At 47.0% G+C, this 14,936-nt stretch overlaps 1 protein-coding gene across 3 annotated transcripts; it reads left to right on the top strand.

Moving 5' to 3' along the window:
• The first annotated feature begins 3,172 nt into the window (after positions 1 to 3,172).
• On the top strand, positions 3,173 to 14,644 carry CYSLTR1 (cysteinyl leukotriene receptor 1). Of its 3 annotated transcripts, none has more exons than XM_053273259.1 (2): positions 3,173 to 3,282; positions 6,130 to 14,644. In XM_053273259.1, exons 1-2 carry the CDS (start codon positions 3,256 to 3,258, stop codon positions 7,309 to 7,311), a joined length of 1,209 nt encoding a protein of 402 aa, XP_053129234.1. In that variant the 5' UTR covers positions 3,173 to 3,255; the 3' UTR covers positions 7,312 to 14,644. The 3 variants fall into 3 exon arrangements, with proteins under 3 accessions (XP_053129234.1, XP_053129235.1, XP_053129236.1); XM_053273260.1 differs by lacking the exon at positions 3,173 to 3,282 and adding an exon at positions 3,811 to 3,962; XM_053273261.1 differs by lacking the exon at positions 3,173 to 3,282 and adding an exon at positions 5,330 to 5,450.
• Positions 14,645 to 14,936: the final 292 nt, after the last annotated feature.

Here is a 14,936-nt window from a genome sequence, read left to right as displayed (position 1 = left end):
GGAGGTCAAGACCCAAGAGACGGTTTAGATCTGCCTGTTCTGGATGGGGTTACGCTCCCCCTGAAAGATCAGGTAGGTCACTTGGGAGTGCTCCTGGGTCCAAAACTCTCTCTGGTTTCTCAGGTTGAAGCGGTGGCCAGGAGCGCTTTTTATCAGCTTCAGCTGATCCTTCAGCTACTCCCATTTCTGGAGGCAAATGACCTTAAAACAGTAGTACATATGCTGGTGACCTCCAGGCTTAGCAACTGTAATGTACTCTATGTGGGGCTGCCTTTGTACATCGTTTGGAAACTACAACTGGTACAAAATTCAGCTACCAGGTTAGTCTCTGCGACAGAGACCGCATAACACCGATTTTGAAAGAATTGCGCTGGCTGCCGATATGTTTCTGAAAGAAATACAAAATGCTGGTTATTACCTATAAAGCCCTGAACAACCTAGGTCCAGGGTTCTTAAGAGAACACCTCCTTTGTCATGAACCCAGGCCACTTAGTAAGATCATCTGGGGTGGTCTGGTTACAGTTGCTGCCAGCTCATCTGGTGGTGACTCAGGGCCAGGCCTTCTCCGTGGCTTCCCCAGGCCTCTGGAATGCACTCTCTGCCCCCCCCCCAAAAGACCTTCTCCATCTCTGCATGGTTTTAAAAAGACTATTAAGACACCTGCGTTTCCTCTGGCTTTTAATTAACGCTATTTAATTAATTTAAGTACCTCTGCTAACTGGGCAAAGAGGCACCTTTTAATGTGGTGATTCTCTTTATTTAGCAGGGGGAGAGCAACTGGCCCTATCCAACCCCAGCACAGGACCTCCAGTGACTGTTCCTGGTGTCTATCTTATGTTTCTTTTAGATTGTGAGCCCTTTGGGGACAGGGATCCATCTTATTTATTTATTATTTCTCTGTGTAAACTGCCCTGAGCCACTTTTGGAAGGGCAGTATAGAAACTGAATAAATAATAATAATAATAATAATAATAATAATAATAATAATAATAATAAAAAATTAGACTGTTTAGTTGTTTTTATTCTGTGAATTGTTTCTAATTGTTTTTATTCTGTAAAAATATTTCCATTGTAACTTGGATGAGATAGAGATAGAGACAGAGATGGAGACATGATAGCTAGATTGGGTCAGAGCTCTCCCCCAATGCCCAGCGGGGTGGGGCACTTGGCACTGACCAGAGCGGAGGGCAAGCAAATCAACAACCAGGGGTTTCCTGGCCACACACAAAGCTGATGGCAACCATGCTGGGAGGTGGGGGAAGGCAAGGAAGCTGGGAGGACGGCCGCCTTTGACGGGGCCAAATGGCCCAACAAGCCGCTGCCTGGCTTCTGCTCCCTTCTGCAGAGACCCTGGGGGATGATGCAGGGAGAGGAAATGGAGTCCTGTAAGGCGGCCCCTTTAAGGGCTAACCGGCAGAATTCAAGAGGGTGGGGATGGAAAGTGGGTGGGTGGGGGCTAAGAGGGCTGGCGGCTGAGCCTGAGAACATATAGAATGGGCTTGAAGCCAGTGATGAGGAGGCCAGTGGAGCTGGAACAGGGGCGTAACTCTAATAGGGCAAGGGGAGACAGTTGTCTGGGGGCCCACTGCCTTGGGGGGGGGGAGGCCCAGAGGCAAGTCACATGACTGACTCCCCCAGCCGCGTACCCGCCCAGGCTTCCTTCAGTTGTAATGTATTCATCCTCCAAAACTGATGTGAGTGTTAAGACCTGGAACTACCGGAACGGCATGTCTTTCTCTAGTAACATTAAATGATTTGCATTGTCCACAAATTTACAAATAATTTAGGATGATGTTCTGCTGTGGCACATAAGGGGTGTGTGTGTGTGTGTGTATCAATTTTACTATGCTTTTTGATACCACTATTCAGCCTCATTTAAGATTTCTTTACTTCATGAGCTGAGCTTCAGTGAGGGGGGGGCATTTTAAATAATAATAATAATAATTATTATTATTATTATTATTATTATTATTACATTTTATATCCCTCTCTTCCTCCAAGGAGCCCAGAGTGGTGTACTACATACTTAAGTTTCTCTTTCACAACAACCCTGTGAAGTAGGTTAGGCTGAGAGAGAAGTGACTGGCCCAGAGTCACCCAGCTAGTATCATGGCTGAATGGGGATTTGAACTCGGGCCTCCCCGGTCCTAGTCCAGCACTCTAAGCACTATACCACGCTGGCTCTCTCTTGTCTCTAGGCCCACTCCAACCTTGCTACGCCCCTGGGGTGGAGGGTGGCTGCCTGCCTGCCTGTCTGTTTAGGCTACCAGGGAGGAGCAAGGTGATCCCTCTCCCTGGCAGATGGAGGAGGAACAGGATGCTTAGAACCCCCTCCCCACTGAGGCCTGCATGCCAAGGGTTTTGAGGCTTGTGCAGAGGAAATGCCACAAACAGGCAGCTTAAAAAACTGCTTTAGGAAGCTGCCAGATACTGAATACATTGGTCTATCTAGCTCAGTATTGTCTTCACAGATTGGCAGCGGCTTCTCCAAGACTGCAGGCAGGAATCTGTCTCAGTCTTGTCTTGGAGATGCTGTCAGGGAGGGAACTTGAAACCTTCTGTTCTTCCCAGAGCGGCCCCACCCCCTAAGGGGAATATCTTACAGTGCTCACACTTCTAGTCTCCCATTCAGATGCAACCAGGGCAGACCCTGCTTAGCTAAGGGGACAAGTCATGCTTGCTACCACAAGACCAGCTCTCCTCTCCTTTCCTGTTGGCCTTGCCACGTGCTGCCTTTTGGCAGTACATGAGAGCAGGATGCTTTTATCTTCTCTTCACATGCCTCAGGCCACAGAAATACAAGCAGGATCCATGGTTTTGGCTTATGATTAAGAGTCCTTTCCTTAAGCAGGACTGCCCCCTTCTGGTTGTCTTAAGTCTCTGCCAGCAGAAAGGCTGCCGAATGAGAACTTGCAGTTGGTCCTGGGATGGTTTTCTAGGAGAAGTTCTTGATGAACTGGCATGCTTGCTTATTTGTTAGATGTGCAGCAGCGGCATCTTAGAATGGGATTCTGGTATCTTCCTCCTGGCCTGACTTCCAGAGCCCCACTGCCAGACTGAGGCACAAACTAAGACAGCTCCAGCTGAGGGCCTCACATTACAAGAGGCTGCTGAATACAAAAAAAAAAAAAAAAAGGGGGGGGGAGACTAAATTTCAAGTTTTCATATTTGATTGAACGTAAGAACAGCCCTGCTGGATCGGGCCCAAGGAAGCCCACCTAGTCCAGCATCCTGTTTCACACAGGGGCCCACCAGATGCCACTGGGGGCCCACAGGCAAGAGGTATGTGCATGCCCTCTCTCCTGCTGTTGCTCCCCTGCAACTGGTACTCAGAGGCATCCTGCCTTTGAAGCTGGAGGGGGCCTTTAGCCCTCTGACTAGTAGCCATTGATAGACCTCTCCTCCATGAAGTTATCCAAACCCCTCTTAAAGACATCCAGGTTGTTGGCTGTTAACACATCTTGTGGCAGAGAATTCCACAAGTGGATTGTGCCTTGTGTGAAAAAGTACTTCCGTTTGTTGGCCCTAGATTTCCTGGAAATCAATTTCATGGGATGACCCCTGGTTCCAGTGTTATGGGAGAGGGAGAATTGAATGTTATGTGAGAGGGAGAATTGAAAAATAAAGAAGAAAGGGGGGAAAGCTCTGCAACATACATTAGCATTCTGAGAAGACAAAAATACACTTATATGACTACTCAATTATCCTCTCTAATAAAACGCTTGGTGTCCGTCCGTGGACGGACACCAAGCGTGTGTTCGTGCCTGGCCTGTTCTGGGCATGCCCAGAACAGGGCAAGGGAGGCACGAACGGCAGGACCCGGCGGCCATGTTGGGGCCGGGAGAAGGAGAAGTGGCCGCGGCCTACGCCAGGAGGAGAGTGCGGGAGAGGCGGCGGCGCAGCCGTGGCCACGGCCAGAGGTGGCGGTGGCCGCGACGGGGCAACTGGCGGCGGGAGTGCGGGTGAGGCGGCGGCGGGGCCAGAAGCGGCCACCGCAAATAAAGGAGAGAGGCGCCGGGGGAAGAGGCAGCGGGGAAGCTGGCCGAGGCGGTGGCGGAGCCGCCGCCGAGGCCTGGCGCCGCCAGTAAAGCCGGGCGGGGGGGGAAACCTTGGGGCCCGATCCCACCATTCCCGTCCCACCGCCAAATTACTAAGGGCCAAATTGGCCCTGAAAAATGCCGCCGCCGAACCGCCCTCCCAGCTGCCCGATCCCACCATTTGTACAGGAAAGAGGAGCTCGCCAGCAGAGCTCCTCTTTCTGCAAAGGCTCTTCTCAAACTGGCGCTTTGAGCGGAAAGGGCGTCCTTTCCGCTCAAAGTGCCAGTTTGAGAAGAGCCTTTGCAGAAAGAGGAGCTCTGCTGGCGAGCTCCTCTTTCCTGTACAAATGGTGGGATCGGGCAGCTGGGAGGGCGGTTCGGCGGCGGGGCCGAAAGCATTACTAGCGCCCGTTTTTCAACGGGCTAAAATTCACTTGTTTATTATATTGACTTTATAAATCTGTGCTGAAATTACTGCAAATTATATCAAAGTTTTATTAGGCCAGGGCTCTGCCTAGATCTATGGGAGAAGATCTGGTCTTGTGGTAGCAAGCATGAACCATTCCCTTTGCTAAGCAGGGTCCCCCCTGGTTTGCACTTGAATGGGAGAGTACATGTGAGCACTGTAAGCCATTTGGCTTTAGGGGATGGAGTCACTCTGGGAAGACCACCTGCATGCTTGCATGCAGAAGGTTCCAAGACCCCTCCCTGACAGCTCCAAGATAGGGCTGAGAGAGACTCCTGCCTGCAACCTTGGAGAAGCCACTGCCAGTCTGTGCAGGCAATACTGAGCTAGATGGACCAATAGTCTGACTCAGTATATGGCAGCGTTCTATGCCCACCATCTCAGTTACAGGAAGCATTGGTCTCCCCAGATGAATGCTGCTGTGACCGTGAGCAATACAGAAAGAAGGGTGTGAGTGACGCACCGGGGTGGGTTTCCAACCTACTTTGTATTGCTATGGGGCCTCCTAAGCTTGACATCACTTAGAGACGCTGCACGTCTAAATATGGCCCTGAGCAGCATCTCCAGGTAGGACTGGGGGAGAATTCTGCCTGAAACCTTGGAGAGCCACTGCCAGTCAGTGTAGACAATACTGAGCGAGATGGACCAATGGTCTGACTCAGTATAAGGCCGCTTCCTATGTTCCTATCTGCAGCTTTGATAAGGACTTGTATCAAAAGTAATAAAATGGGAACCTCTTTGATCAGTGAAAATGACTTTGATTGACAAAAGGTTGCAACTTCCTTGGCGTTTCCTCCCGTTTGTTAATGTTTCCCCAAAGGTCTTCACATCCAGAGCCAAGGAGCCCTTTCTCACGAGCAGTGAGAAAGGGAGAGGAAGCCTTAAGAAGCTTGCCTCCCTGCAGACGATGGAGGGCTCCCTCTTCAGCGGGTGGATCGCCTGCCCAGGTGACGATGGGCTTCTGCCAGTATCTCGGAGGGTCAGGGTGCTGGGATGTGGCACCCCTCCCCCTGGAGCTCCCATAATTCATTGCGTGAGTGTGCTGTGCATTATGGGGATCCTCCTCCCCTCCCCGAAGCTGGCCAGGATCGTGGTCAGCAAACAGCCACAGCTGCCAGAATATCACAGAAATGGGGTTTAGGAGAGCCCTCGCTCTCTGAACCTCGTTTTAGAGGGTGGCTATGGAGGTGGGTTTGCCACCGAGATCGGGCCCGACATGTGCATGCAAAACCAGGCTGGGCTTCCTTAGCCCGGTTTTGCCTGCATGTGTGAATAGCTTCAAGGTCCCTGCTCGCTTTCTCAGAAAATTGGTTTCACACAAGAAACCTCTTTACTATTCCAGTATTGTCTACTGTAAGTGGTCGGTCTCCAGGATCTTGGAGTTTCACCTGCCACCCGATCTTTTAACTAGAGATGCAGAGACTAGGACCTTCTGAATGCAGGTCTGTTCTCTACCAGTGAGTTTGGGTTCCTCCCCAGATAATCTGCTCCAATTATTACTATTTTGGCCCAGCGTGAATCCTGTGAATTCTGCCTTTCTCATACCCAGTCACAAAACTGAAATAGAAACCCCATACTCTTCTTTGTACATCTAACTCTGTTTTGTTTTTGATCTTTGGACTATAGGATTTGAGTTGGGAGATGCTTCAACACCAGATGGATTCCATGGCTGCTGGCGAAAACGTAACAAGTTTAGCTATAACCACCAATGTATGCGCTGATGGCTCTATTGATGAGTTCCGGTATCAAGTGTACCCTCTCATGTACTCTGTCATCTGTATACTGGGCTTTCTGGGGAATGGCTTAGTGTTGTGTGTCCTTATAAAAACGTACCAAGAGAAGACAGCTTTCCGGATCTACATGATCAATCTTGCTATTTCGGACCTCTTGTTTGTCTGCACGCTGCCTTTACGGGTGATATACTTCATGAACGGAGGCAACTGGCTCTTTGGAGACTTTATGTGCCGAGTCAGTTCATACACATTGTACGTCAACTTGTACTGTAGCATCTTCTTCATGACAGCCATGAGCTTCTTCCGCTGCAGAGCCATCGTCTTCCCCATCCAGAACCTCCAGTTTATCACCGAGAAAAAAGCCAGGCTGCTCTGTGTCGCCATTTGGCTCTTTGTCACATTGACGTCGACACCATTTTTGGTGCAAGGCACATACAAGGATGATGTGAACAACAAAACAAAATGCTTGGAGCCTCCGGAGAACCATCGCTTGTTGAGGGTGGTGGTCTTGCATTACATCTCCTTGTTGATCGGCTTCATCTTCCCACTTGTCACCATTGCTGCCTGCTACGCCATGATTATAAGGACCTTGTTGAAAAACGCACTGCAGAAGAAAGAAGCAGTCCGTAAAAAAGCCGTCTGGATGATCATCATTGTAACCCTGACGTTCCTGTTGAGCTTCACTCCATATCACATTCAACGCACAGTCCACCTCCATTTCCTCATGAGAAAGGACACCAGCTGTGCGGATAAGATCTACATGCAGAAATCTGTGGTCATCACGCTTTCTATGGCCGCTTTCAATTGTTGCTTCGATCCACTTCTCTACTTCTTTTCTGGCAGCAGCTTTCGCCAAAGGCTTCGAACTCTTCGGAAGAGCTCTGCCTCCAGCATGTCACAGTCTCACCGGATAAAGATGTCCTTAAAGAACCTGAACGACATCGATAAAGAAGAGGCACACGAAGAAAAGGCACACGAAGAAAAGGCACATGAAGAGAAAGAACATGCGCAAGAAGCGAACACATCTGCCATTCTCCTTAGCAGAGGCCACAACTCATGTGCTATGGAAGCCTGAAGCATTGTTGAGGTGCAAGTTGGACCTCGTAAATTAAGAATGGCATCATGCAGGCCAACCTGAAGATGCCACCATCTGAGACCATTCTTGTCTCAGTTGTACATCCATGTCCACCTGTGGTGTGTTGCAAAATGTAGAGGCCAATCGCACTTTGGTGTGCATCTGTTGTAAAAAATGTAAAACATTATCCGACTGCCTTTGCATGAACACATATCCACAGGTCAGTTTTACAAGAGACAGGGTGACTGTGTAGAAGCAGTGCTAAGGGGTCAACCACAAGGAGGTGCTGTTTCTTACAAGTGAAACTATGCTGGCCTTGGGCTGAAATAAACAAATATATACATACAAGTGAAACGAACACACTTCTACATAGCTATACAGATGCAGCCACCATCATGTCCATCATCCTATCCACCTGCTTCTCAGGGAGTGGCCTACAAGCTTCATGGCAGGTCATATCTCTACAGTGGGTCCATCAAGCCTCTGCTACTTATTATCATGGAGTAGCAAATTGCCTTTCACTATCGCAAGAAGAAAGTGAAGAGTATAGCAAGAAGAAAGTCACAGGCCTGTTCACACCGTCATCAGAATCAGGATAGGAGGCTCTCTACCTTGGTTTGCATGATTGGCTGAACTCACAAAAAATCCCTCCAACCCCGGTTGCTCAAATCAGAGCAGCCCAGCTTTTGCACCCTGCTCTTAACCAAGGTAGGAGGAGATGAGAGCTCTCCTGTTCTGGTCGTTTGGATCCACTTACATCTTGTACTCAGTCACAAGGACTCACCAGGCCTGGAAACAATAGAGAGCTGTGACTACAGGGGCTGCCGCCCATGGATGTGCACTCTGCAAAGCACAATCTATGATCCCGTAGCTGGAGTAGCTTCAGCAGGGCTGGGTCCGCATACTGCTCCTTCTTGGCCAGTCAGAGGGCACTTGCTGATATAATGAGTCTTTCCAGTCCACTGGCAGTGCTAAGCATGCTAGGAAGGCCTGCTAGGCCTTCGGAGGACTTTCTGTGCTTGCAGCTCTCAATTTCAGCAATGGATGCTTCTCCTGGCTTACCCGTGTGTTTCCTGGGTTTGCTGACCCAAACAGAAATTTTAATCATGTGCTACTACTGGGATAGGAACTCCCTAACCCTCCAACCCACCCCTCCAAGGGGTTGTGTGAACAGGCCTAGGGTCTTGGATTAGCAAATTGCCTCTCACTATTGTAGGCACAGTGGAAAGAAGGCCATGTCTTGCAAAGACCTTGGTGCAATGTGGTATTATGCACTCAGACACACACTGGATGCTCTGGGAACTGTCTCAGCAGAAGACAGATGCCTAGAATCAGGGATGGGCAGGCAGGTTTTGTCCAAACTATGGAAGTATTCCTATGTGTGGCACTCTTTTTCCTCCCACATAAGTGAATGGGTGCCTGGTTTGGGCACCCTTCCCCCTTGACACACATGGGTGCACTCCTCCCCCTTCACCCACACCCCTCCTGGCAGGCAGGCAGTCCCCATTACCCACTCACTTGCTCTCCTCTCTGCCTCCAGCCACTGCTCCTGCCACTGCTGGGTTCTTCTGGGCAGCTGCCGTGCCATGGCATGTTATAATTGATGCATGATGCGGCAATGTCATTACAGTGCACTGCAGCAGGCAGACGGCAGGAGTGGAAGGCAGGGGCAATGAGGAGAGCAAGTGGATGGGTGGGAAACAGAGATGGGGAGTGCCCACTTGTCACTCGCCCATTCTCTCCGATGATAGGAAGTGTGCCCACCCCTCCATGGGATGGGGGGGGGCACCAGCAGAGGTAGCATGTGACCCAGGCCATCAGCACCCCTCTGCGCTTGGTGCCCTAGGCAATCTCTTCATTTGCCTAGTGGATGAGCCAGCCCTGGAAAGGACCAGGGACTGTGTGGGTAGAGCCAGTGGGTGAAAATATGATGCAGCTCGTCTCTCCCCCCCCCCGACCCCAGCTCCATTCCTGTCTGCCGCACACAGCCTTAACCCCCATGCTCCCCTTCCCAAAGTTCAGTTGATCAGCCTTGACAGTATTATCCACAGCTTTTCAAATTCCAAGAGACTGAAGCAAAGAAAGCCCCCGAGGCTGAAATAAATTTGCGTGAAGGGCTTGCAACAGCCAGAGAGAAAAACACACGCATTCCTTCGGTGCTCCGGAGGTTACAGGGAAGCAGCAGAGAAAATCTCTCCTGCTGGTGGACTAATGTAAACAGACTTGGAATCCCCCCTTTGGGCAAACTCTCAAGACATTATTAATCTTGGTGCCAGTGGGAAATGTAAACATTTGCCAGGGTGGGAATTAATGGAGCTTCTGAAAAATGAGGAGGTGGAGAGAAGTCCTGAATCCCCAAATAGGCAGGCATGTGCTCTGAATCCCCAAATTGGGAGCGATTTCTCTGTTACACTCATATCAATGCAACCCCTCTCTAATGGCCAGTGCTTGAAAAGTGCTTTAAAACCCCCAAGTGTTATTTGAGGTACGTGCTCCAGGGAGATCTCTCCAGGCAAGGCCTTGACTCCCCAGAGCTGGTGTCAGATCAGGTGATTCGGCAGCAATCTGCCTATATTTGCAGAAGCTGATGCGCAAAATATTAGTAGAAATGGCATTTCCGATTGCCAGCTGTGCTACAAGCTATGGTGAAAGTGCAGCTCCTTGCAAAATGTAGACATTGCCGAGGGGTTGATTTTGTTGTCGTGTCGGACGGCAAATTGTATGTAGCATTTTCTTCCTTTTTTTTTTTAGCTTGTTAAGATGACTGCATGTTGTATAGATTGTGAGGGGAAGTGTGTTTGTATCTGCTGAACACAGCCAAATGCTATTAAAATGGCAGGGATCAGCAGTGGAATTTGCTGCACCATGCCTGTTGAGATGTTCATTCTGGGACAGCTGCATGAAGTCTGATAGTTGAGGGGTGGGCTGACATCACGCTTGTGGGATCCACCTTGCTTTAAACTAGCCCCCCAAGGACCATCAGCCTGAGCCAGGTGGAGAATAGTGGTTTGGGGAAGGGGTCGGAATATGCCTGGAATGAAGAACCAGGGTCACATGTCCAATCCTAGAATCCTTCCTTCCCTCCACAACTGCAGGGCAGTCACAGGATAAATGGCTTTATACATTTCTATATTGTTTTCTCTAACGGTACTCAAAGTAATTTTCAGAAACAAAGAAATGCTTTTATAAACATTCCTGAAAATAGAGTTAAACATGGCATAAGCCATGTTAAAACTATTCTGGAAACCCATTTTTATTTGATTAATTGATTGGTTAAGTGCCGCTGAGTCGGCGTTGACTCTTAGTGACCACATAGCTAGATTCTCTCCAGGGTGATCTGTCTTCCACTTGGCCTTTAAGGTCTCTCAGTGGTGCATTCACGGCTGTCATAATCGAGTCCATCTACCTTGCTGCTGGTCGTCCTCTTCTTCTCTTCCTTTCTACTTTTCCCAGCATTATGGACTTCTCAAGGGAGCTGGGTCTTCGCATAATGTGTCCAAAGTAGGATAATTTGAGCCTGGTCATTTGTGCCTCGAGTGAAGCACATTTTAGCATGTGCTAAAGGCACTGGAAAGATCTTTCCAGCCAAGTCAAACCAGATGAAGCCTGGTTAAACCAAACCAACCCCCTCCCTCCCTCCTAACAGAGATATGCACATGCAGAGCTCAACACATAAATTATTCTATAGCCTATCTTGGTGTTGAATGCTTTAGAAACATCCTAACCCAATAGATGTTTCCTCAGAAGTAACTCCCACTGCATTCAATGGGGCTTACTCCAAGTTATGAGACTGCACCTCAGAGGAAGAGCATCTGCACTGCATGCAGAAAGTCCCAGGTTCTATCCCTGGCCACATCGCCAGGTAGTGCGGGTGGAAAATTCTGCCCCAAGCCCTGAAGAGCCACTGTCGTCAGAGCAGACCATTCTGAGCTCGATGGACTAATGGTCTGACTCGAGATAAGGCATCTTCCTATTTTCTTAACCAAGCATGCTTAGAGATTTTATCCAAGATGTTTAAATCCAGTAAGGGAAACAGGAGCTTCTTTTGTGCATTTTTGTAATAATGGACCAATACAGCTGTCTGAATTTTATGTTTTCGGTTGATTCGAGCACAACCAACCAATAAATTAACCCTCTCAGACCCACCACCTACAACTGGGCTCCTTTTTTAATCTGTGTTGCACATCCCCCAGTTCTGAGTCGAGTGAGAAGCCACATCTGTGGTCCAAGGTCAGCAAGAACACCTGATAAAAGAAACATCTATCCAAACATCTGTTGAAATCCACAGAGATCCTTGATTGTTGAACCACCACTATGACTACCTACAGCCATTTGGGTGGATCTCCTGAAGTCAAGGATTCTCCCTTAAGTCTGATCCAAATGAGAAGATATCTCCCAACTGCAAGAAAAGAGATTTCTCTTGATGATTAGCTAGAGTAAAGGGAAAGGAAACACTAGGAAACATGTGTGGCCACGATAAACCATATGATCCATTTGCCTTTGCATTCTTTCTTAAGAGCATAATTACGTTTTGGAAGGACGCACCACATAAATCTCATCTTTGTGCCAAGCTTAATATACAGCATTTGGGGGTGAGTCTCAGGAGAATACTATAAATTACCCAGAAAGTCGGTGAAAGGAGATTGAAAAGAACTTTTGGTTTGATGCAAACTTATTAGAACACATCCCACCATATAGACTCAGGGTAAACAGTCATTCCTTCTCCCCAGGAAACCTGGGAAATTGTAGCTTGATGGTCAAAGGGGCTTGGGAACTCTAACGGAGGATTCTCAGCACTCTACAAAAGGATAATTCTGAGGTTTCTTTGTGGGAAGTTAAAGTTGAAGTAGTAAGAATACTTGTAAAGAAATAGGTTGCACTGAGAGACTAACTGAAAGGATTATAAGATGGTATAATATTGCACAAGCTTTCATGGGTGACAACCCACTTCATCAGATGCTGAGTTGTTACTGGAGAAACACAGGAAAATAGGCAGTTGGAATCACAGCATGGACAGGGGTTAAAAGACAACCTCCGAGTTAGGAAAATCAGAGATCCCTTCACCTCCAGTTTCGGAAGCCGTACATCCAAACTCAGCAAACTGGAGTTAAGGGCAAAAGGGGACCTGCTGTTTCCCTTGCCAAATTCCACCCTGAACCTTTGGTCAGAGTGGAGTTTGGAGTTTTGTAGCTTCGGTCAGAGTGGAGTTTTGCCATCCTTAACTCCAGTTTAGCAGTGCCAGCACTAAGATTGAATGCTGGCACCACAGTTTGGGCCTGACGGGACTGGAGTTGAGGGAGGAAGCTCCTCCCTCACTCTTGCCCCATTGGTTGTGTGGGCTGTCCTTCTGTCAAGAAGGAGGGTCACACACTCAGCTCCCCCACCTCTCTCCAGCAGACGGGAGAGCAGGGGGAGGGGGCACAGAACTGCAGGTCCACCGGACCTGCGATTCCGTGCTACAGCTGAACCCATCCAGCAAGGATAACCCTTGTAGTGCGACAGGAAACCAATGTCTTTATTTAATCCTTGTCCAATACAATCAAACTTTATGATAAATTCCTGCTTGGTTATTTCCCAGTCCATTTGACTACCTGAGTGGATCTTTTTCAGTGCAGACATTCTCAGGTCCATGACATTGTGACTGTGCACGTTAAAATGCTCACCGACTGGATTTTTGGTGATCTTATTTCTGATGTCAGATTTATGTCCATTTAGTCTTTGTCTGCAAAACAAAAGGGGTTTGTTTTGTTTTGTTTTTGGCCAAAGGATTTATAACATAATATTTGACTAGCATGACTAATAATGTTGTAAGGAATATATTTGTGGTGTCATGAGGCCAAATCCTATCCTTTTTAGGGGGCATACTTCAAATTAAACATATCAAGAACAGTAACTTTTATCATTGCTCCCAGAAAAGCTTCACCATATTCCCTCCCTCAGTGTTTCTAAAAAATAATTGAAGACACATCTTTTTAAAAAGGCTTTTAATGGTTTGATCCAGTGCTTATATCTGGTAGGTTTTTAAGATCTTAGTCTTTAGCTTTTTACTTATACTGTTTAATTGGAAACTTTTAACATTTGTACCTTTTAAATGTGGTTGTAGCTTGGTCTTTTAAAGTGTTCAATTTTATTAATTTTTTAAAAATTGGTTTATATTATATCTATTTTATTAATATGAACCACCCCAAGCAGTAGTGTATGGGAGGGGTGGGGCATAGATATTTTAAATAAATAAATAACTTATGCCACTAGGGAATGGACTTGATGACAAGGAAGGTAAGGTTGAACAGGTAGCAGAGAGAAATAAAGAAACCAATTATTGCAACTCCAGAGGCCATGCAAAGTCAAGTTTTCCTCCATGTCATGAATATGTTTACTCATTGCTCAGGATCCAGATGTCTTTTGTGAAAGTAGTCTTTTTGTAGTATTTTCCTAGCTCTCAAGCAGCAACAGTTTTTCACTGGGAAAATGCTATTCCTCAGATCTCCAACTAGCATACTGCATTTACATCATGAGTGCTACCTAGAATACCCATTTGTTTCCAGAGACAGATGTGTGCAGTACTCCGTTGTGAAGCTAGATGGCACTGTATTGCCAGTAGAGTTGCTTGTGTTTCACTACGTGGCGTTCTTTCCTTGAGTTGCAACCCTACCGGTGTACAAGATTTGGATGCACGCTATTGGTGGCGGTGGGATATGTCTGACCAATGGCTGTTCAGGATTGCTTTACATGTTTCAAAAGGAGCATCAGGGTTTACCTGGAGTACTTTACCCAGGTTTCAGTTTGGATTGTGAATATTTGCCCTTGACAAAGTTCTAGCTGTTGCAGATGGATAAGTTTCCTAGCCCAGTGGAGTGTGTGTGTGCACGTGATGTCAACCAGTTAAAGATTTTATAAGCTCTTTGTGTGTGTGCACCCTCAACAAGTTCAAGAGTTTAGCACGTGTGTGCCGTCAACATTAATTTTATAATTCAATATAAAATTGATTTTATAAGCTAATTTTTGCTTATTTTAATTTCATAAGATGTATTTTAAATTAATTAAAAGCTCTGTGTGTGCGTGCAGCAACATCCAATTTTAAAAGTGTATATAACTACCCCTAGGGTTTTTTTTAAATTTAATGACTCAGTTAATATTCAGCATTTTTGTTTACTGCTGCTGCTGCTGTTTTTATTTTATTTTAACTGGTTTTAATTGTTTGGTTTTTCATCTGTGGTTTATTGTTTTATTTTTTCTGTAAAACACCAGGATGCATTTGTTTTTGGTGGTATAAAAATGTAATAAATAAATGAATAAATGAATATATGCATGAATAAATATTTCCCAAACCTCACTGTAAGTGCCATTTTGAGAATAGTAAACAAAGGACATTGTTTTTCTTTTGTCTGGGAAAATTCACGCTTTAATGTAAATAAAAGCTGTTGGCCTTTGTTAGAATATTAATAATGATTGCATTCTAATAATGGTTCATAGGGACATAAGAAGCTGCCATATACTGAGTCAGACCTTTGGTCCATCTAGCTCAGTATTGTCTACACAGACTGGCAGCGGCATCTCCCAGGTTGCAGGCAGGAGTCTCTCTCTCTGCCCTATCTTGGAGATGCTGCCAGGGGGAGAACTTGGAA

Source organism: Hemicordylus capensis, chromosome 11 (assembly GCF_027244095.1).
Source record: "Hemicordylus capensis ecotype Gifberg chromosome 11, rHemCap1.1.pri, whole genome shotgun sequence".
Classification (NCBI taxonomy): Eukaryota; Metazoa; Chordata; class Lepidosauria; order Squamata; family Cordylidae; genus Hemicordylus; species Hemicordylus capensis.
This window is presented reverse-complemented; position numbering and strand designations above follow the sequence as displayed.

What these genes read in the sequence shown, in the direction of transcription:
- CYSLTR1 (XM_053273259.1), top strand. Translation starts at nt 3,256, where the DNA reads ATGCCACTGGGGGCCCACAGGCAAGAG. An exon ending in TGGGGGCCCACAGGCAAGAG is followed by an intron (nt 3,283 to 6,129) that starts GTATGTGCATGC and finishes TTTGGACTATAG; the next exon opens with GATTTGAGTTGGGAGATGCT.